Consider the following 23,321-nt stretch of genomic DNA (forward strand, 5'->3'; position numbering starts at 1 on the left):
AGATAAATGTCGCATATAACCAAAATTTCAGAGTCAATATTGTACGATAAATAAGGCCCCGATTCCTAAGGGGTCTTAATTTTGAAGTGGCATGATATGTTTTAGGGGAACACGAGAGACTAACCAATACAATAGTTTATTTTTGTTGTTATTGATGGAGTATATGAGACATACGAAGAAGAAAGTTGCCCGCCGTAATATATAAAAAAAGAATAAGTGGGTAATTTGGAAGCTAGGCACCCCGCTTTTAACTGCATATTTTGCAGTGAGGTGAGGTTGTCCTAATATGGACTACAAAATGGATTAGTGAGATCTGGAATGATTAATCCAATTTTGATCATGTTTTGTAGTTATTGTTATATGTTTTGTGGCTTTGAAATATGCAATTGTTGCTCCTAAATTAACCTTATTTATATTTTGTTTTGTGTTCCATTTGATTCATGCAAGCCATACATCACAAAAATATATGGCCTGAAGCCTTGATTTTTTGTGTTCCTAAGTTTGACTAGATTGGACTGAGTTGGAGTGAATTAAATTTTAAATTGTTTTTATATAAGTTGGTATTATAAAAAAAATTAAAATAACCTTTTTAGCTCAATTGATATTTAGGTCAAAGTCAATTTAACGGTGACAAAGTATGATAAATCTTGAACGCCAAAATTGTTGTACTAAAACTTTAAAACCTATATTTCGTACATCCTAGGCGATACTAGAAATATATAGAATAAGAAGAACAAATATATGAAGCATTTTCCCAATACTATAAGTTTTTGACGTGTGAATCTACGTGTATTCATAATTTTTGGAGAACATTTTTTTTCAATTTTGTCATGATTTTCATGAATTCTGGGATGAGGAATGGATGTGGAGATGGAGGTGTTGAAAACAGTGGAGAACATGGTGGGGGTGGTGGCGCCAGTGGAGGTGGCGGCTCAATATTTTTGATTTTTCGGTTCGATTTGGTTCGTCGAACCGAACCGAAAATATAGTTCATTATTACATATGACATACTCCCTCGTCCACGAATACGAGTATCATTTCTTTTCGGCACGAATTTTAAAATATGTTAAGAAAAATAAGTGAAAAAAGTTAGTGGTATATGGACCCCACTTGTATAAATTACTTTCAAATAACCATCTATAGTATAAATGAATCTAAAGTAAAACGGTCTTATAATCTATTTGTAAATTATCAAATCATAATCAATTGAATAATCTTATACTCCATGTTGAAAATAATTTATACTACTCCCTCCATCCCAACTAATTTGAGTCGTATTCTTTTTTGGAATGTCTCAACTAAGTTGAGTAATTTCCTTTTTTTGACTAAAAACAAAATATCTAATCATTCTTAATTTTACCATCACCTACTTTACTCTTTCTCTATATATTTCTTACTTTATTCGTCTTTCATATTATTTTTTAACACAATTTCTTAATCGTCATATCCAAAAATTGTATATCATCTTAGTTAGGACGACCAGGACCAGGAGTATTAAAAAGGAATTATATAGAAGTGAGAACAAGAGAAACAAGAAGGAAGTAAGAACGCCAAATGATATTATTAAATTAATTATCTAGTCATGTCAGTCACAAATGCAAAACTAGAATTTGGCAAATCTTTAGAAATTCCCGGGAAAAATAAAGCAGTTTAACATTATTTCACAATAAAGAATAAAATAAACTGGAACAACCTCCTAATAAATATACATACTGTTGAATGAAATAGAGTGAAGAACATAAATAAATCATCAGACTGGTCCAGAATGCTCTACACAATCTATGTGAAGAAATGAGCATTTCCACACAAGAAGCCTGTCTAGTTCTAGGGTGAGTGAGTGAGCAATTATTACAACTGTTAAATGGAAATACTTCCAAATCTAAACACTGTAGGGTATTAGTGTACAAGGTTGGTTTTATAGTACAATTACACAGATCCAAAGGATCACCAGAACCCTTCCTTTGCCATTTTCAGGAAGTTGCATAGTGTTATGTTGGGGAGTTCCGGCGACAGCAACTGCTTCTTCTTTATCCTGGTCATCTTTGCGGGCGCCCCACCTTTCGACTGAGCAACCGTGGTCGAGATGAGGTTGTAGAACTGTGGAAAAGCATAATCAGATTGAGGCACATATCCAATGAGCCACAGACAGTCTTACACGAGACTCTCGTTATCTCATGTTTGATAGTTGAAAGTAAATAAATAGCAGAGGAAGAAAAAGAATGATCGCGTGAAAAGAAATGGTGGGCCATGTCATTGAAAAATGAAAGGGGACTAATTTTTGTGGACGGGCGAAAATGGAAAAACATGAGTATTGGTTGTAGATGGACAGAGGGAGTAAGTAATAAAGAAGATAATACCTCACAAACGCCGTGCAGTATTAGCCGGTGGAAAGGATCTTGAACATGGAGGACTAGGACGTCTTTGTTCCCACTGTCTTTGACGAACGACCGTACGCATTCCTGAAATGATATATTTCAGCGTTGCCGGCAAATATCAAGAGCATGTATTACTAGTGTCATAAAATAATAAAATCCTCGGTATGCGATTAGAGGAGGAGAAGAAGAGAACATTGCATTTCATCAAACAAATAATTACCTCGTATCCACTGACCAAGTCCGTAAGATAGCAACGACGAAGTGCCTCCCTAGTCCTACTATCTACACGGTGCCAGGCAGTCAGTACAGCAACTTTGTCAGTATCTTGACGATCTCTCCGCTTTGATGATGAGTTTTCAAGTGATTCCATGATAGATGCCTAGAACAAGGGGAAAACTAGTATGAACCAGAGGCGTGTCACAGATAAATTACCATACCCCACCCATTCAACACCCAAAAAACACGAGCAAGTGAGCGAGAGAGAGGGAGAGAGAAAACTCTCCATTTCTCCCCCTCAAGGTCAACAAGATATCCAAGTCATGGTTTCCACAGTTCCTGAGAAAGTGAAGTGATGCATCATAGAGAAGATCATAAAAACGGGGAAAATATTTTCTCTGTCGATATTATACCTAGCAGTAACGTCTTAGAAGAAAACATTGCAGAGCAAGGAAGAATTTGTACACATAGTTGTTACTTTTTAGGTATCTAAAATTCTAAATATAAATCATGACTAGCATATCTCTATCATGATGACTAGAAGACTAGTTTGAATTTTTTGTCACAATACATTAATAAATAATACTCCACTCTCTGATTCATTAATCGGTAAGTGAGTTCAAACTCAAGGTACTCAACTCAAAGTTATTAAGCCAAGTGATACACAGTAAAAACAAGGCTAATCGATACTTCATTTACAATCTGACAAGCATGTAGATAATCTATGGTTTCAGTTTATTTCTATGTAGAGCACCGAGCTACTGATATCGAAATTCAATCCATTCTTGAGATATAATAAAAGATACGCCTGATTAACATGTAAAGAACATGAAAGAACCTCCTTATCCATGTCTATGTTTCTGAAGCCATCCCACTCCCCTGCATTTGTCATGCTAAATGTCGAAGAACGCACTTCCTCACCTGAACAACAAATTTGCAATACATCAAAGTCAATAAGTCATATACGTAGTCATCCAAGATGGCCTAGAGTAGCCTCTCGACATACATTTCATGTGACGAACTCAATTCTCAAACCATTATTGCATTCTCACAATAAACTCACCCCATGGTGGAGGAGCAAACAATCCTTTGATTTCCTCTGCATTCAAGCGGGGAACGAGCTCCATCAGCAAGCGATCATTTAACCATCTGCGAGATCTCCGGTTCCTAACCTTCAAACCATAAAGTAGCTTCTCATCGACTAGTTCGTGCAAACTTGGAAATCGATTTGAACAATTATCATCAAGTGAGAGTTGCCATATTCACAATGATATTTCCCTTCAAATAGTTTCCTTTCATTTGTGAAACACAGCTTCATTATGAATTAATAAAGCTCAATGCTTTTCATTAAATTTCAATATCACAACTCAAGCTGTAGCTTCAAAAACCTAATTATCCATTTTCAATGAATTACCATAAAGGATGCACAAATTGCAGTTGATTCCAACATATCCAAAAATGAATAATACTAAAAAGCAAAACAGAATCAGAAAACCTACATTTCCGGCTAAGCTCTCAAGATACTCAATCTTCTTCTCGATTTCCACTCCTCGAGGTCTCACCTTTTCATCTGCAGCCATATTCAACACAAAATTAAAATTGACTAAAAATTGCAAGTGAAAAAAAAGGATATAATTGAAACACGAATCAGATTAAATCACTCAAGATCGATTCAATAAAATAAATTAAAAGGGCAAAAATCGAACCTTTGGGAAAGAGGGAGGAGTACATAAGAAGATCCTGCTCCGTCTGCAAAATTTGAGGGGTCGCCATGATTGATTTTCGATCTTTTGCTGGAGGGAATGCTTAGATTTGTTGGAAGAGAGATTGTATCAATGCAGGTGAAATTTTGCAGAAGTTTGAGGATTTGAAGGCGAGTGCCAAACACGGTCTTAAGCGTGGACGCAGTAGATTCGGAATATTCTTTATATACTTATCATTATTACTACTACTACTTTTTTCATTTAATTATATTCGACGTCACTATTCTATTTTCCTTTCAATTTTTAGAAGGTCAAACAATCTAAATTAGTCTCTACATTTTATTTGTTTAGTATTTAGTCGTGATTTCTCATTAATTTGAAAATTTATATTTCGATTTGACGCATCATTTTGTAGATCGTGTGCATTTAAATCGAGCTTATACAAACAAAAAACTAAAAGAAATAAACGAATGAAATTATACATCATTTTGTTCATTGAATAGAATTAATATGGCTTATCTAGCTCATTTCTAGCACCAATGGCATATACAAGTGAAAAACATATTTTTATATTCATATAACATTCTCAATTTTTTTTATATTTTAGATGAATGAGTATACAAAAGTCCATAAGGTTATATAAAAATTATTATCTCAAAAATTGATGTTGAGAAATAATCACATGCAATCACGAATTTAAAGGAGAATTAACACAACGAATTGTTTATCCAGATCGATACGATGTGTGTCTACATTTGGGAGCGATACCAAACCAGAGATTTCACTTTATAATTTCAGAATGATTTTACAATAAGGAAGCACCATGTTTATAAGCACAGTAGAGAGCCCTAATTCTTGTCAAACTAAAAAATATATTTCATAAAGAAATATAAAAAATCTATCACAAGAAAATATATATTTTAGGCTCCATAATTAACAATTGAAACTATATAATCTCTAACCAAACGAATTTTTGTATCTCTCCCTAACTAACTAGGAGGCAAATATGCCCCCAACCTCATTTATCTTATTTTATTTAGTACTAATTACTCATTATCAAATTCTTAAATATGCCTATATACAATAACAATATGTCAATATGAGAATTTTTTTCATGATTTAAATGAGTAATCAATCTCATGGATATTTTCGTCCATTTAGGTCAAATCCAGCACAGCATAGCTAAACAGTTCATCCCATTGTCACCTTCGTCTCAACTCGACAAAATTTCCGAAGTTTAATCAGTAAGAGTGTCCACTATACAAGAGCCGCGGCCGGGGGGGGGGTGGACGTGGGCGCGCCACGATCGTGGCCTGGCCGCGGCGCTTGGGCGCGAGCCGCGGCCCTCCTATAGTGATAGCCACGAGCCGCGGCTGAGCCTCAGCCGCGGCTCCCCCCTTTTTCAGATTTTTTTTTTTTTTAATTTTGAAATTTTTTCTATTTATACCTAAAATTCATATCTTATTTTTACTCTACTCTCACACACAATTTACCCTATTCCCTTCAATTTGAATTTTTGTGAAATGCAAGGCGGAGACGATCCCGGTTATGGAGATTCGGGACAGGGGGGCTTTCCACCCCACCAACGCTGGGGATCGAGTCCACCCCTCCTCCATCCCAGATGTGGAGTCCGCCATCGCCGGCGCCGTGGCTACAAACACCCCAAAACCGGGGGCAGTCCTCGGCCTATCAGCAGAGATATGCGGGTCGTACCCAATCAGGGACGGGCGACTATCGACCCAACATGGATGCAATTAACTTCCCGTCTCAATTTCAAGCCTCCCCATTTCAGAGCAGTCATTCTCCGCTTGATGAATCTGATAGATTCACATGGGAACAATTGATGGGGTCGCCTGATACCCCGACGCCGACGCCCGGTCGTGTAGAGACGGGGAGAGGAGGCGGTGGAAAAAGCGGCGGTGCCGGCCGCGGCCGAAGTGGCGGCGGGAATGGTGGGCGAAGGGGCGGCGGCGGCGGCGGGCGTGGCGGAGGATCCGCGCGAGGTGGCGGCGGCGGCGACGGAGGGCAGGGCGGCGGCCGCGGTGGTCGCGGCGATGGCAGCGGCGGGCAGGAAGGCGGCGGCGGCGGCGGTGGTCGACGAGGGTTTTTGTACACCGACGCCGAGTCCGTTGCTATTGCTAGGGCATGGGACGCGGTGACGACAGATTCCATAGTTGGCACGGATCAGACCGACTTATGCTTCTGGCGGAAAGTCTTGGTGGTGTACAATGAATTCAAACCGTCGGGGAGTGTCGACCGTACACCCGATCAGATTCGGAAGAAGTTCGGCAGGATCACTACAGCTCTTCGGAAGTTCATTGGTATATACGAGAACCAACTGCGCACTGCTGAGAGTGGCCGCAGCGAAGCCGACGTCAAATCCATGTCGCTGCAGTTGTTCAATGTGCAAGTAGGCAAGAAGTTTACCTATTGGGCAGAATTCCTCGTTCTGCGGGACTCCCCAAAATTCCGAGCCATCTGCGAGAACGCGTCTGATTCCGGGCCTAGCCGTACAAGACGGGGCAGGGGCGGCAACTATAGCAGTAGTAGCAGCGGTTCAAGGACCTTCGACCTCAACGACGAGGTCATGGAGGCCCCCCCCCCCGTCACTATCCCGGCGTCCACGGCCCCTGGGTCAACAGTCCGCCATCCGAGCCGCTAGATCCGCCTCCGCCGCTGCCTCCCAACACTCTGCTGCGGGCCCGTCTGCACCCCCTCCCGGATCGGCCCGAGCGGCGTTGCAAAACACCCTAGCTGTGCAGATGATAAAGGAACTCAAGGACACTCTGGCCTTGTATGAGAAGTCGACCGACCCGACTACCAAGGTGATGTACTACGACCTCATAGTGAGGCTGAGGTCGTTGTTGGGGTGGGAGGACACGGCGGCGGCGGCGACGGGACCTCAGAGCGGTGGCGGTGGTGGTGACGATGATGACGTTGGCGGTGACGATGCAACGGGTGAAGATGAAGTGGCGGATTCTGATGATGAGACCGAGTAGTCGGCGATGGCGGTGTTTTTTTATGTTTTTGTTTGCGTGTTCCTAAACAATTTTCGTTGTATAATTTTACCCCGTTCTATAATACAACGAAGATTTGGTTTTCGATTTAATTTTCATTAAATTATGCATTTTATTTAATTATTGTAGTCTAACAATTTTAATTGTAGTAGAATTAAAATATACATAAAATGGATAAAATAAAATTTTTGGTGGCTTGGCCATGTCCACTATAGTGGGAAACATGGGCATTGGTGGCCCGGCCACGATTTTGTGGTCTGGCCACACTTTGTGGCTTGGCCCGGCCATGTATAGTGGACACCCTAAGGATTCGTTTCTCATTTTCGAAACATCAATGCTACTTTTCCATGTACTTTCCTCTCACTCGGACGTTTGATCTTATTTGTGCAATTGTGCGTGTATCGGTTTTTTCCTTTTTAGTGATTTTTTTTTCAATTATATGCAAATCTATGATGTGTTTATGCAATTTTGTCCCATTCTTTTCCGAAAGCTACATGGAGAGAGGGAGAATTGTCGTAGAAATTTTGTATATAGGTCATTGGAGTGATGAATCAGGCGCGTTTTCTGGTGAATGTGAATGAACGCGATCATGATTTATAGCGACTTGCGTTTTCTGGTGAATATGAATTCTCCATTGAATCGATGAATCTCTTTGGTACTTTCATTCATCAGTAGTTTCGCGGTCTATTGATTCAATGTTGTGATCTTCATCATCGCTTAAGGATATACTCAATCGATACAGATTTTCTCTTAGCATTCAATAGGTTAAACTTTGGTAAGATTTTACTGTTTGTGTCACTATCTAATGCTATCCTTTTGTGTGACCATTGATCTATGCAGTTATTCAAACGACCTAGAGTCTGATTCTGATTTAGTTTCTTGGAGATTCATGACATTTTCAGTTAACAAGTTACTATTGTGGCAATGAAAGAACAAAATCACAATAGTTATTGCAGTTTTTGCCATTGATAATGGATTGGATAGCAAGTAATGTATCCGGTTTGCTTAGTGACTTAGACTACGACCAGCACTATATCGTGGCAGTAGGAAGTGACAAAACTATGTTTGGTTTGTTTCAGAGACAGGGCACACTGAAATTCAGAAACAAACATTGTATGCTGTTTTACCACATTTTCCTACTTTGGGGGGATTACCAAACCCTTCTCAATTGGTAAAGAACCATTCTGCATGATGGATACAGATAGAATTGATCCTGTGCAGAATTAAAATTTCAAGAGAAAAGTCCGATTTAAACTTCTTGTCATTCGTATATTGCATTGTATGTATGTTTAATGATTCTGGTAGCAAATGATACGGGCTGTGATACTTAAAACTGAAACAACTTAGTCATACAGGCTGCATAGTGGTGGAGATTTTGTCTCCTCACTTGTAACAACTTAGTGCACAGGTCCTTATCTGTAGCTGTTTGTCTGTAAAACAAAGTTAAGACTTTTCCTGCCAAATTGTGCTTCCTAAAACTGAAATGCAGTTATCCCAGCAGGAAGAGAAGTTGAATGAAGAGTTTAGTCATGCTTTTATAACTTATTACATTCATGTGATTCTGCATCCAAAGATACTTCCAAAGTCAATAGGAAAAGATCGAGAGAGAGAAATCGTATGCTACTGATCCTGTATGCATAGTTATGTAATGCATCTTATGATTCAATGTTATTCTTGACTGCCAAAAAAAACATAGGCTGCATGGATTGATCTTTTGTCCGAACTTGGGTAGCGTTGACCTTTCAGTCTACAAGGCTTTGTATCTGATTATCTTGTTCTTTCTTTCAGATTCCCAAACTGAGGATATCAGATTGGCTAGATGCATTACAAGAATTGGATCCTTCGAGAAGGGGTAATGTAGAAAATATATCCAAAACATGAAACAATAAGCTCTTCATGTTCGTGCATGATTTCTACTCACACTACCTTCCTGTCAATGGAAACCAGTGGTGTTATCAACAAACATTCAGTAACTTTTGCGCTTGCGGTCTTCTTTGGGGGTTCGGGTGGGGGACGTGTGCTGAGATCCAAGTGTCTCCTTGCTGCTGTCTAAATTACTCCTCATAATTTCTGTTTTTCCCCCTAGAGGGCATTGGCATGTGCAACTATCATAGTTTCTTTTTCTATATTGTTGTCTAACTTCATTGATCTTACTCAAGCTCACTCCTTTCATAATTTAAAGAATGATGTGTTCTTGTTTCATTTTTATTTTTATTTTTATTTTTTGTATTTGATTTGATGTAATTTGGATGTGATAAATATAACTGTGTTCCTTCTTTTCCTTCTTTATATCCAATTCAACCATTTTTTTTCTAATTCTTTTCCTTCCAGTTTATAAGGGTCAACTACTGTAGACCCCTGGATGAAATTTGTTACTCCACAACTTATCCTCTACATAACTTACAACATTGAATTGAAATCCTAAAGATGTGTTTTTTTCTCCAAGTTGATACTTTGAATTTCTGCTAAAGTTATGTTTTTTTCCAGGCTGATGTGATGACTCTTGTTTGCAAATGTTTGCTGCCTTGTTTTCTACCATAGTTATTTTTAGATTTCACACAGTGGTCCTCAATATTACACACACACACACACACATATATGCAAAAAGGCTTCTCTATTACATTTGGCTTGGTCCATCTGACTGTTGCCCGTTGCTCAACACTAGAGACAAGAGGGAATAAAAGTGCTGCCCTTCTGGCACTGCAAATATCATCATCAAAGGAACAAATACCTAAAATGATCAAGGCAGGGAGATACTTCTACCATCTTTCCATGATCAAATATGGTCAAGGATTACCTTTAATTGACAAGTTTTGGTCTGTTTTGACGAAATCAGGATAGTCGTGACTCATCACTCATGGCATCTTTCGATGCCAGCAAGAGCAACAAGAGCCATATAGCATCAGGCATTATTGTTGCTCAGCAGACAATAAAGGTAAAGTAACCATGTTGTGGTCCTTTGCACAAAGCTACATTGCTGGTTATGTTTATCTAGAAATCGGTTTGCAATTTGCTTTGGAACTTCAACAGGACCACCATGAGATGGAAATTGATCATATCAAATGTTTATGCTATGCTTTGAACTCACTATGCATACTTTAGGGGTATTAGACTTAGATGAGGTTGCCACGAGAGTATTGCCTTTTTCACACTGATAGCCGAAAGTTTAATCATGAAAATCTAATCATACCATAAAGAAGTGTGACTACTAATATATTCTAGATTGACTTGATTATAGATGAGTCTAATGCATTACTGATTAGCTGAGTTCTGGAGCTTGATGAGATGGTTTAAAGTTTATGGCAGCTTTTACATATCTTTAGAAAGATTTGAGTGATAGTTCTTCCAATCGACATTTTATTTTTGGTTTACATGCAGAAAAAGGTGAATTTCTGATCTAAGTGATCACATAATTGCACGAGCATGATAGATATGAAGGTAGTGCACAACTAACTAATGATAGGACACCACCTCTCTAATGCGTGGATTTATGGAGGTTCATCATACATCGATTGATTTAAAAAAAGGTTCATATTTCATTTCTGTATCCATTTAATCCTATGATCTCTTTTGTAGCTAGTCTTGATTTAGTAATACAGTACTCTATCCGTCCCAATAATGATAGCCACTTTCTTAAACGACAAGATTTTATGCAGTAGTACTATTTTGTGTGTTGAGTGGAGAGAATAAAGAAGAGATAATACTAGTGTTTTTTATTTTAGAAATGAATATCTTTGTTGGGCAGACCAAAAAAAAAGCGGGTCATTTTTGTTGTGATGGATAGTGTTGGTCAGTTATTTAAACTACTGAGAACATAGATAGATGTAGGTGTGTTCGGTTTGTTAGACAACATAGAGAAATAATATGGGATAAGTCAAAATATGCTTTATCTAGGAGTCAATTAGCCATGTGATGGGGATGAGATGGATAATCACAAGACACAATGTAAAGACTCCAAGTTTTTAAGGAAAAGAACAACCGAACAAGAGATAAACGTAAACATAGCCTCTAGTGATGAACAATGGCGGGAACCGAACATGTCGGTAGTTGACTTTGAATTGGTGGTTTAATCAATTTATAAACGTGGGATCATACTCAGCCTAATTTGATGTAGCATAATGATCAAGTGATAATGGTGAATGATGCAAGCATGCAGAAAAACAGAATTTGATTCATAGATATGATTGATAGGAAATGTAATACTCCTAGAAGGGCTTGTGGTGAAAGCACGCCTACTAGATTTTTTTTTCTTAAATTCTATCAATTATTATCATGCCTTAGCTTGAATATTTGGGTCATTCCTGTTTCTATTTCTAGCTGATTATGATGGCACAGTTATTAGTTTTAATTATTAACTAGATCATGATGATATATCTCTTGATAATAATTGATGGTGACACATCTGGATTTTACTATTACTTGTTAGTTTATACATATATGCTTTATTATTATTATTATTATCATGGAAGTATTATTTGTAATGATTAATAAGATGAAAGCTTTTTTGGTTCAATGCAAGTGGCCTATGGACACTGTACGCGTGATCTGTTATTCCATCTCACTATTGTTCAGGAGGTATAATGTAGAAATTTATTTTAATGGAAGTTATATATTATTCATTTGAGTTTTAAATTTTGAGAGAATGATTATTTTATGTTTCCTTGTGATGAGAGCATTGGGGTGGTCGGGAAGGGGTGCTGCGCCGTGAGGGAGGGTCACAGTTGTGCTCGATGCTTGCCCGAGACACGACATTCTTTAGATCACTAAAGAATAAGTAATTTAGGATTTTTTATTTTTAGAAATTTTAAATTCTAGGAATTTTAATTAATACTTATCATTTTTGATGATTTTTAATAGACTAATATTGCTATTTAATTTATAAATTGGTTGAAAATGAAAAAATTAAAATTGTTGGAGCAGAGGTATGGGTTACCAATGCTCTAATACCGTTTTTGTCACAAAATACCGAAAATCGGACAATGTTTAGTTTGGTAAGAGCTTAAGCCCCTTCCGGTGTCTATGATTACATATATATGTAAAGAACAATTACATGGTCTACATGTATATGGTCGTCTTTAGATTGTGTTATAAGTCTATAAATTTAAGTTACTACAGTGAAATGCTATTTAATTAGTAAGACAAGAGTTTCTTCTAAACAAATCAAATATAACATGTCAAATATAAAGTTCTTATAGTTTAGAGATTGAAACCTTGGTGGTGGAGTAGAGTGGGATTTTTACCTTGTGACTGTTACTATATTTTTGTTTTTGTCAATGGGAATAAGTTATCTACAAGCAAGGGGTAATTTAGATATTCGTTGTGGCATTATCAGAATAATCTTTTCATCCTTTTCTCCAATGATAATCTTTTTGTCAACTTTAAGGTTGAGAGCATCCTGGATCCATTCCATTATCAGTAATTACTGATCATTACCTTATTTCCCTCTTTTTCTTCTTATCTCCATTAAAACTTTCTGTCATAAACAACCAAAATTAGTACTAACAATCACAAATTCAAGATTCCAAATCATAAACTAATTAGTCTTCGAATAATTGTGGAGTCAAATAACTTCAATTTGGCTCTTCAAAGTGAGCATAAGGGGTGTGAAGAACAAATCCACCATCTATCTTCTTATAAAAAGTTAAGAAAATCATTTTATATATTATCTTTTTCAATAATTAAGTTGAAAAGCTCATAAGTGACCTGTCCCAACCAAGAGGAGGAAATGCATTAAAAAATTAAAGATAAAAACAAGTTATGAAAGAGACAAAATAAAAGACATAAATTAAAAAAAAAAACATATTATTCTGCTTCCATTAAAATTATTCTCTGAACATTTTTCTCTCAAGATTCAGCACCTCACGTTTCTTATGCATATGTTCAAATCTTACAATAAAACTATAGCAAAAATTGTGAACTCAATAAAGTCATCCTTTAGAGGAATAAAAAAAAAGGTTAATACATGTGTATTAGTTGACCAAGCGGTAGAGAAGAAATGTCTGAGGCCAAAGATCTCGGATTCGAGACCTCTGTGGCGCGGTCTTTAAATTTAAATTCATTTACCAACAAAAAAACTATCAATACCTGATAAATGATGAAGTTTATCAAATTCTGGCTTGTTCAGACCCTTTCAAAATTTAACTGATATTACGAATTTTGAAAATTCTCATTCATCCTAAAAATTGTTTTATTTTAGTTTTTATGTTTTTAGTTACGTGAGCAATTAAACGACGTCGTTTAATTGCTCACGTCGTCAGTTAATATACATTTATGTCAATATACACTAACATCAATTTTTTCACACGCGTATCAATTTAGCATCGGATTTTCAAAAAACAAAGTTATTTTTGGGAAATTTGAGAAATTTCAGATGTTATGATTTGTCATTCAAAATTATAAAGATGTAAGACAAACTAGAATTTGATTAAACTTCACGATGTCACAAACAATTAACTCGAATAAACAAGACATTAACTTAGTAATCTACTTTGTTATCACAAATTGATACGAATCATTCTGATTTTTTATTTATAATATCTTCGATTAAAGGTGATATACAAATAGAATAACCAGAGAACGACTGCAAGATGTATGATGTACATGCTTCCCGTCGTGGTCAGAATCTTAAAAAGACAAAAAATTGCAGGGGTGGAGAATCATTTATGAAAAAAGTATGAATCAACTTGTAGTTGACTATGATCAATTAGAAAGGGCACCTAATGCAGGTTTCCTCCTTCCATAAATACTGCCCCATTTTGGCATTCAAAATTTGTGCAGAAAGAGAAACAAACACACCCCAACACATTCTCGACCCGCCGCATAATTTCAAACAAAACGAAATTACGATTTTCTCCTCGTAAAGGGGGTTCTATTTTTGAAGTGCGAGCAAGGGCTCTTTCGTCACTTCAAAATAAGAGATATTATATTATTTTGATTTAAAAAAAATGAAAATATCATTCTCTGCATCCACCACACAAATACTGCCGTCTCTACACATTCCTCAGCTCATCCGCCGCGCTCCGGCGAAGGAGAAGGTTGTGGTGGTGCTCGGCGTCACCGGCGCCGGGAAATCGCGCCTCTCGATCGACCTCGCCACTCGATTCTCCGCGGAGATCATCAATTCCGACAAAATGCAGGTCTACCAAGGGCTCGAGATCACCACCAACAAAATCACCGACGAGGAGCGCCGCGGCGTGCCGCACCACCTCCTCGGCGTCGCCGATCCGGAATCCGACTTCACCGCCGCCGATTTCCGCTCGATGGCGTCGATCTCGCTGCGGTCGATCCACGGCCGCCGCCGGCTCCCGATCGTCGTCGGCGGATCGAACTCGTTCGTGGAGGCGCTCGTCGACTCCAGCTTCCGATCGCGCTACGACTGCTGCTTCCTGTGGGTGGACGCCGCGATGCCGGTGCTCCACTCGTTCGTCTCCGATCGCGTCGATCGGATGGTGGAGAGAGGAATGATCGATGAAATTAGGGCTTTTTTCCGGCCGAACGCCGATTATTCGCGCGGGATCCGCCGCGCGATCGGCGTGCCCGAGCTCGACGAGTATTTCCGGATCGAATCGGAGCGCGGCGGCGAGGAGGCTCGCGCTAGGGCTCTGGCGGCGGCGATCGACGCGATTAAGATGAACACGAGCAGGCTCGCGTGCCGGCAGCTGGAGAAGATCCGGCGGCTGAGGAACGCCAGAGACTGGGGGATGCACCGCCTAGACGCAACGGAGGTGTTCAGGAAGCGCGGCGGCGAGGTGCAGGCGGCGTGGGATAGCGTGGTGGCGGAGACGGCTGAATTGATAGTGAGTCGATTCTGCTACGATTCGGAGCCGGAGGTCTACGGCGGCGTGGTGGCGATGAGGAGCGGCGCGCGGCCGATGATGGCAGCGACGGCGTCTTAATTGGGCGGCAAATGCGGTTATGAATTTTCTGGTGACAGTTTTGGGAATATTTACAATTTTGTCCCGGCATTATATACTTACCCGTATATCTGCAATAATGAGAATTACTCAATTACCCCCTGTATTTCTGCCTACCGAAATTATCAAATTAATAAAAGTAATTTCTACATTAATTATTTTATTTGGAACTTTTTTAAAATTTATTTACATAAAATAACTCTATTTAATGTTGGTAAATGCAATAAATAACATGATCAATTATTGTAAAAACAATCCACTGGGTTAAATTTTCAAGTGTCTTATTATAGCCACCAAAATTCGACGTCCTACATGTCTATTATAGTCTATTTTTGGACAACTTTTCTACTGGAGAGCCCAGAAATAGACTTACATGAGAACAAAAAAAAATGCTATATTTTCGGACACGAGACAAAATTATATACTCCCTCCGTCCACCATTAGGAGTCCCATTTCTCAATGGCACGGGTTTTAAGAAATGTTAAGAAAAGTAGATGGAAAATAGTTAGTGGAATATGGGTCCCACTTGTATATATTAGTTTTAAATGAAATGTGAGTGGAGTGAGTTAGTGGAAGGTGGGACCTTATTACCATTTATGGTAAAAGTGAACCGGGACTCTTATTCACGGACGGACTAAAATGGAAAAACGGGACTCCTATTCACGGACGGAGGGAGTAATTGATTATTTTCAAAAATTGCAAGATTGACCATTTTTTGCCCAATTTGCTATTAAAAAAATAAATCCGAACACTCAAATCATAACATCAGTGTATGTGTATGGGTATGATTTAAATTTCCTACAATAATATTAAATTTATTCTTTTAATATATGTGAATATTGTTGAATGTTAATTAAATTTGTGTTTGTTCTGCAATTGTAAATATCAACCGGAAAATTCATGACATTTCAATTTATTTTCAATTATTCTACAGCAAAAAATATGGCTGTATATTTATAATAAATTGTTTATTTTTTTTAGCCAAATGACACCTGATTATTTACAAATAAACAACATCGTTTAACTTACTAGCAATGATATGTACTTATAATTTTCGACTTCCATATCAGATACAATTTCATCTAATTTTTTTTTCTTGGGATATGTAAGAGTAAATTCAAATTTAATGATATTTAAGAGAGTTTTTTAAAATTGCCATAATATTGTAATTCTGAAAATGGTTATTTCCATTGTAAATTCTCAAGTTAATTTGTGAATTTTTTCTTTTTGAGGATGCAAGTTGTTTTGACTCCCAATGAAATGGGGTCACGTTGTTGGCTTTCTCGAAATGGAATGGAATACAAATGCAATCACATCAACGTGAATTTGAATAACGAATATTGCAAAAGTTAATTATAACTTGGATTCTGTTTTCTTACATACCGTACGGACAGGGACGGTTTTGTAAAGAGACAAATTAAATGGCTCATAATTTGGATGCTAAAATGGGTCATCAAATATGCATTTTCTCGTGGTGATCATTAGGTATTTCATGCAAACTATGGGTGCCACACGCCAAAAAACTTTCCATTACTATAAATTGTCAGTCAGTCCACTGATACAAGTTTTAATACTGTAAAATTAGTAAATATAGAAAGAAGAGATAATAGCTATTACAAAATTACTATTCCGTACTAGTACTTGTATAGAAAAGAAAATATATAGCACTTGTTTAAATGAAATAACGTCGTTTCAATCATCATCAAAATACGTCGTTATGTATATAAAAGGTACAATTGAACAAAATTGAAAATTCGTGATTTGATATTCAGTTTTCAAATGCTATGAGACTAACCGAACTTTGTAATTTTTTTTAAAAATAATGTTAGTGAAAAATACTAGTACAAGATTCATTAAAGAGAAAACGTACTAAAAATTGAAAAGAAACTAATTTATGTGGAGTGACCAAAATGAAAAAAATGACCATTCTTTCCTCCCTTCTACTACACAGTTATAACTACAGATACTTCACACAATGAAATATACTCTCTACTGCATACCACTTAAAAGTAGTAAAACGTTTCCTTTTCGGTATGAAAGTTACATAGTGTTGGTTTGTAAGTTAAATGGAAAGAGAATAAAATATAGATGATGATGTTTCTATTTTAGAAAATATACCACTTAAGTGAAACGTCCCAAAAAGAAAAATGAGTTACTTTAAGTGGGACTGATGGAGCATTACAGGTTTACAAAGACCCACTAATTATTACTACCAAAATTAAAGTAAATGATATAAATGATAGGGTCCCATAATTTGTCTGTACTTGAAGCTTCAAGAGCTATATATTCTTGAGCAATATGCAAATACAAGAGATAAGCTTGGAACAAAGACACCCTGCCTAAATCAATCACTCTCTTTGCTAGTCTTTTTCACACAGAATCCACATTTTCTTTAATTGGCCCCATAAAAATTGACTAATCACACACTACACTTGAAATAGCTTCTACCAACAGTGACTTTGATAGTAGTGGATTTTGATTAATATGGCAATATGGCAATAAAATGTTACACAATTTCTAATTTGAAATCGATACATAATACATATGACAAACTTACTACTATAGACTTAACTTCCTCTGTTAAGATTGTGGTAATAATCAGAACGGTACGCACCTCGACGGGCAGCTGAACGTTATCTCGCAAGACTCGTCCACGTATACCGTGTAATTATGGGCGGGCCGGGCGAGGAACTGTGGCAAGTGAACCAACAGGCTGCAAATGCAGATGTTGTCGACTTGTTTCAACCACCTACAGCAATCCGCTTCCGCGCTTGTTTCTTTGTGCATGTGGTGCCTGTGGTGGTGCCCCCCGTGGTGGTGGTGGCCGCCATGGCGGTGGAGGGGGTGACCTCCCTCCGTGGGGATGGGTGCTGGTGGGGCAGGAGGGGCTGGTGGAGGGAGTGGTGTGTAGGGCAGCCCTGAACACGCGCGGTTTGCTAATGCAAACTGTTCAGCGCAGAGTGGAGGTCGATGAGAGGGTGGCAGTGGATGGTGGTGAAGCCACTGGCACTCGGCCTTCGGGGACAGCACTAGAAGCAGCAGAGCGGCGAGCGAGTGGAGGGCGATGGATCGATCCATGTGGCCGGGTGTCTTGGTATATCTGCAGATGCGGAAACAGTGGAGGAAGTTAGTACACCAAATCATCTTTGCACAGATTTATATATAACTATCAGTCACAAGTTTTACATGTTCTTGATTTAGGTGTTTTTTTAGGTAGAGAGTATCTACAATGAAACAACAACATGAAACCATCTTTAATGAATTGTAGCATTCATTTTGCATTCCTTAGTTTGGCAGAGGTAAGTTTCTTTATAAAAATGGAATCTATAACAAAAACTGCATGTCTCCTAAAATATTTTCAAAAGAAAGATTGGAAGTAAGGGGATAAATACTTCACATGGTAATCAAGACCCACAACTACCTAATACCTACTTTTAGCAAGTGTTGATCAATAAAGAACAAATCCCAATTCACAACATGAACAAGCTAGCCTAAAATGAATAATTTTCTAGATTTTCCTAGAAAAAAATGTACAATAGTATGCAGATGATACATAAAAGAACAACAACATCAGCAAACCACGGTCGAACTATTTACACATCCAACCATTCACAGTACCTTATTCAGCCTTTGGCACCAATAGCAACAAAAATTCTTAACCAGCCAAGCAAGGGAGAGTATTCATAAAGCTTTTCAAATTCTCTAACAATGTGTTCTAAAAATATCAAATTCATGTCTAGCCACTATAGGCAAGGTAAGTCAAGCACATCAACCTTTCCTAATCTCAAGTCCCATAAGGGGGCTATTTACACATCTAAATATCAGGTAAGGTCGAACTATTTACACATCAACCATTCATAATAATACAATATTCAACATTTGGCACTAGTAGCAAATTCTCAACCAACAAATGGAGAGAGAGTATTCATAAAGCTTTTCAAATTCTCTAACAATGTGCTCTATAATATCAAATTCATGTCTACTCACTATAGGCAAAGATAAGTCAGGCATATCAATTTTTCCTAATCTAAAGAAATTGCATATGTTTTCATGTTCATAGAAGCAACTGATACAATCATACAAGCATGCACACATGGTTTACACATACCGTCGATCAAACAATGAAGATGCACAAGAGAGAGGCAGAAAATATACTTTTCCACCAACTATGTTCAAACACCATGGTGTTTCTTTATTCAACATCAACAGTCTGTTCTAGTAGATTTCCCAACTCAGATCATTTGTACGACTTCATAACTCCTTATTACTACATGTTCCATATCCTTCCAAATACTTCACATTCTCATTTCATCAGTCCTCTCCCACCAACCCCTCCAACATTTCAACAAATTTATCCTTAATCTCACTAATTCTCATTTCTCACAAACAGAGAAGATCATGATTCATTCCCAACCAGATCCTAACCCTTATACGCTTCCCTCAACATTGCCAAATTCCTTGTAAAGACACTCGTGAATCCATTAGAATACCTAAAATCCGCAGAAAACTTGCCTAGAATCATCAGTGTTGGAAAATTTTGGATCCGCCTAAAACACCTAAATTGACAGAATCACCAAACTCCTTGATACAAGAAACCAATTCAATACGCCTGATTGAAACCTAAATTACTCTGACTGCGAAGACACTAATCTCGCTAAATTATCATTAGGGAACCGAATTTCGACAAATTCATCAGCACTACTAACACCTCCATTCTCCGCCACCATGAGCAATTTACACAATTTTATCAGCAATAGCAACTCTTCGCCACCATGAGCAATTTACACAATTTCGCATCGATCAACGCCTCATTTTCGCGGTAACTCAATCTCTTCTCTCAAACGCCGTCGCTAGCGGCATTTTGCTAAATAGAGAAGCTGGATTTGATGACATTTTGAGTTGGAAAGTAAATGGTGTTTTAAATTATTTTTGGGCCGCAAAAAGAATTCGAAAAAAGCCCATATCGTATGGTTTGCTTACGAATAAAAAAATGTTCACCAAAAATACTACTAGTAGTAATATAATTAACTTTTATCAAAATTAGTTTTTATTTATTTGGGATAAGTTTTTTTTTCTCTCATTTCTCATTAATAATAGGATAAATTGGAAAAAAAAAATTTTTAAAGTTTGGTGAAATTCTGATTTGTCAGGTAACCAGAAAAATTATGAAGTTTGGATTTGTTATCAATTATTTCGTTTTATCCAGTGAAATTGTAATGTGATTTGGAAGGCATTGTATCTGATTTGCAAGCCGAAAAATCATACATACACATTACGACCGGTGGTGAATTAGACAATGTTATCTATTCATAAAAAAACGGCATCGTTTGGTGGTAGGATGTGAATGTTTTATCGTAGATAATTGAGAACAAATCCAAGCTTTACGATTTTCTTATTGTTTTTTTAGATATACGCCCATAAAAATAATTCAATAATATTCCATCTCCCTTTTATTTTACCAATTTTATATTAAAATTGTATATTTCACTAATTACGTGGATGTAATGGTGGGGGTGCGTTATATTGCTAACTATTTAAATTGCTAACTTTGTTAACTCATCAATATAGTGTATTAAAAATATCAACACGGTGACATCAAAATGTCACACATAATATCAACACATTATATTGAAGTTCAACAAAATTATGTGTTGACATTTTAACGTCAGCATGTTGACATTTTTAATGAACTGTGTTGATGAGTTAGCAATTTAGCAACTTAAGAAAATTAACAATTGATCACATCTATATCTGCAATGCGTAATGGTACATACGTATTACGTTTACTAAAATAATCAAAAATTTAAAAAGTTCAAATAAACACCAAATTAGCCACTTTGTATCAAAAGCGTCAAGCATGCAATTTTAGGCCGCCTTCATGAGTTCAAAAAATTGCACATTATAGTACTAGTATTATTTTTTTTTCATATTGTGAATTTGTGTGGGAGCCCATGAATATTATTATTTAATTAATTACCTAGTTGGTTTGAAGAAAACTCCCATCTCTTTTTATAGTACTAACCAATTTTGACCGCCAAATAATTCTTCGCTTACGGTATTGGTAAATAAATTAAACTATATTTAATTACCAAGTTTTCTTGGTTGTTAATAGTGGATTTACCTAAAAGAGTTATGACTATTAGGCAGCAGCCACCCTATTAACATTAAACAAAAATAAATCAAAATTATTAAGCTACGACAATGAACAAGTGGAGGGAAAATCCATTGAAATCTTTGAAAAAAGATACCATAAAATATTCCATTATCAACGTGTGAATATATTAATACTCCTATAAATTAATTACATTGAACATATAAAATCATTAAATATTTTGATTGTTGGTCCAGCCCTAGATGCAATGGACCATTTCTTTCTCAGCAATAAACATTTTGAAGTTGAAGCTCATTTATTGCGCTCGTCTACGCCTCAGAGCATAGTATAATTATTTTAATGCAAACACTTCATAAAAATCATACACCTAAATTGTTCTTATAAATAAAAGTGTTGATTTCGAACAAGTTTGGCCATCATTAGATACATGAAGTTGAGAGAAATAAAGTTTAAAGGAAATCATTCCTTATTTAAGTAGAGAATTATAATTTCATTTTTTTTTATTTTAATATAATTTTTCGTGTATGACACTCGTAAATACTCATTACTGAGTGAAAAATGATGAGCATATGCAATGCTCGCACATGTGCAAATACATCAGTGCTCACCACTATTTGTTATTGCGGGAAAGATTCGGTTAAGATTTTGCAATTTAGAAGGAAAGCGCCAATTATTTTTTGGCGCTAGCAAAGTAGTATCTGGAGTATTAGTATGTTTTTTAAATTTAAAATTAAATATTGGTATAAATCAATTAATGTGTTTTTACATCTATACAATAAATCGTACTCTTATTTTTTTAAAAATAAATAAACTCTATTTTGTACTAGTATCTATTTCCAAAATTGATTTTGGACATCAATGGAGTATCTTATTTTAAATTGAAAAAAATCAAGATTCAAAGCGTGGTGAATAAAACAGTATTTGAGTTCAGTCATACCTTATTGAGTTGAATGAAAATTTGAAAAAGAATTCACCAACCCAGTTGCTCACATTCCTATAAACCTACTTAGGAAAAATTAAATAAAAACGATCAACCCCTTTTAACCTTTTTATTGATAAACACACTTTCAACAATTTAAAATATTACTTACTATGGGAAATCCAACTTCCATGATAATTATGGGACCACGTTAGATAAACAGAAACTTTATAAAAATTTATTATATGTAGCACACCATATGATGTATTCACATTAATTTTACCTTTTAACCCTTTCCATAAATCAAGAATAACATAATCAAATTTAATAATTACATAAGGAATCAATATGTATTGTTTCCTTTCCCATCGAATTCAAAGAAAAACAAAAATAATAAATTTAACTAGTATATTTATTATTAGAAGAAAATTGTCGAGAAATCACCAAGTTTGGTATAGATTTTCGTTGATCTCACAACTTTTAAAGATGACCTATTATATAATAACTCATATATTTGTATTAAGAAAATTTTCAACATGCTAGGTACATATGTAAAATTTGCAGATATGACCAACCAGGTGTATTAAACGATGACAGATAAAAAGTTAGATTCTATCTTCACAATTTTTTATCCGCTACATCATTCATAATTTAAAATTACAGACATGACCAACTAGATGTATTAAAAGACCGACAGATAAAAAATCAGATATTATCTTCACAACTTTTTATCTGCTGCATCATACACAATTTTACTCAAATTCAAAATGATAATATATTTAATTGTTTATAAAATTGACCAAACTTTGTAACAATATAAATATAAAAAGCTATGGCAAATATGTCAACGATATTTACATTTTAGTCGTAGATTACGTGTATCACATTCATATCACTCGTAAGTCGTATGCGATTATTATATAATGTGTATTTTTCATGTCGATGTATAATTTTCGTGCATTAAATACGGATCAAAATCGATCAAAAAATATGCTTTTAATTTAACACAACTGCACAAGTCACGTTTCACTTTATTCAATATTGTCTCACTTTATTTTATAATTTC

The 23,321-nt window shown here is 36.5% G+C and overlaps 2 protein-coding genes and 2 pseudogenes across 3 annotated transcripts; 2 read left to right on the forward strand and 2 right to left on the reverse strand.

The window, feature by feature from the left end:
- Positions 1-1,715: 1,715 nt before the first annotated feature.
- On the reverse strand, positions 1,716-4,487 carry LOC125217958 (uncharacterized). The gene is made up of 7 exons (XM_048119539.2): positions 4,298-4,487; positions 4,091-4,161; positions 3,655-3,763; positions 3,430-3,512; positions 2,596-2,754; positions 2,358-2,459; positions 1,716-2,097 (listed from the first exon to the last, which is right to left on the reverse strand). Exons 1-7 carry the CDS (start codon positions 4,362-4,364, stop codon positions 1,945-1,947), a joined length of 744 nt encoding a protein of 247 aa, XP_047975496.1. The 5' UTR covers positions 4,365-4,487; the 3' UTR covers positions 1,716-1,944.
- A 3,748-nt stretch (positions 4,488-8,235) lies between these two features.
- On the forward strand, positions 8,236-10,393 carry LOC125220783 (uncharacterized; annotated as a pseudogene).
- Positions 10,394-14,082: 3,689 nt separating this feature from the next.
- Positions 14,083-15,387, forward strand: LOC125219452 (adenylate isopentenyltransferase 3, chloroplastic pseudogene; annotated as a pseudogene).
- Positions 15,388-17,543: 2,156 nt separating this feature from the next.
- Positions 17,544-20,107, reverse strand: LOC125217743 (Tetratricopeptide repeat (TPR)-like superfamily protein). 2 transcript variants are annotated; one of them, XM_048119266.2, is made up of 2 exons: positions 19,333-20,107; positions 17,544-18,324 (listed from the first exon to the last, which is right to left on the reverse strand). In XM_048119266.2, exons 1-2 carry the CDS (start codon positions 19,425-19,427, stop codon positions 17,823-17,825), a joined length of 597 nt encoding a protein of 198 aa, XP_047975223.1. In that variant the 5' UTR covers positions 19,428-20,107; the 3' UTR covers positions 17,544-17,822. The 2 variants fall into 2 exon arrangements, with proteins under 2 accessions (XP_047975223.1, XP_088919109.1); XM_089062983.1 differs by lacking the exon at positions 19,333-20,107 and adding an exon at positions 18,411-19,326.
- Between the last annotated feature and the right edge of the window lie 3,214 nt (positions 20,108-23,321).

Source organism: Salvia hispanica, chromosome 1 (assembly GCF_029641045.1).
Source record: "Salvia hispanica isolate PSC_SH4W2 chromosome 1, Shi_PSC_v1, whole genome shotgun sequence".
Lineage (NCBI taxonomy): Eukaryota > Viridiplantae > Streptophyta > Magnoliopsida > Lamiales > Lamiaceae > Salvia > Salvia hispanica.

Coding starts and splice junctions, on each gene's coding strand:
- LOC125217743 (XM_048119266.2), bottom strand. CDS start 19,427: ATGTTGAATAAAGAAACACCATGGTGTTTGAACATAGTTGGTGGAAAA. Junction 18,325..19,332: donor TCTTCATTGTTTGATCGACG/GTATGTGTAAAC, acceptor CCGCATCTGCAG/ATATACCAAGACACCCGGCC.
- LOC125217958 (XM_048119539.2), bottom strand. CDS start 4,364: ATGGCGACCCCTCAAATTTTGCAGACGGAGCAGGATCTTCTTATGTAC. Junction 3,764..4,090: donor TTGAGAGCTTAGCCGGAAAT/GTAGGTTTTCTG, acceptor TATGGTTTGAAG/GTTAGGAACCGGAGATCTCG. Junction 3,513..3,654: donor GTTTGCTCCTCCACCATGGG/GTGAGTTTATTG, acceptor TTTGTTGTTCAG/GTGAGGAAGTGCGTTCTTCG.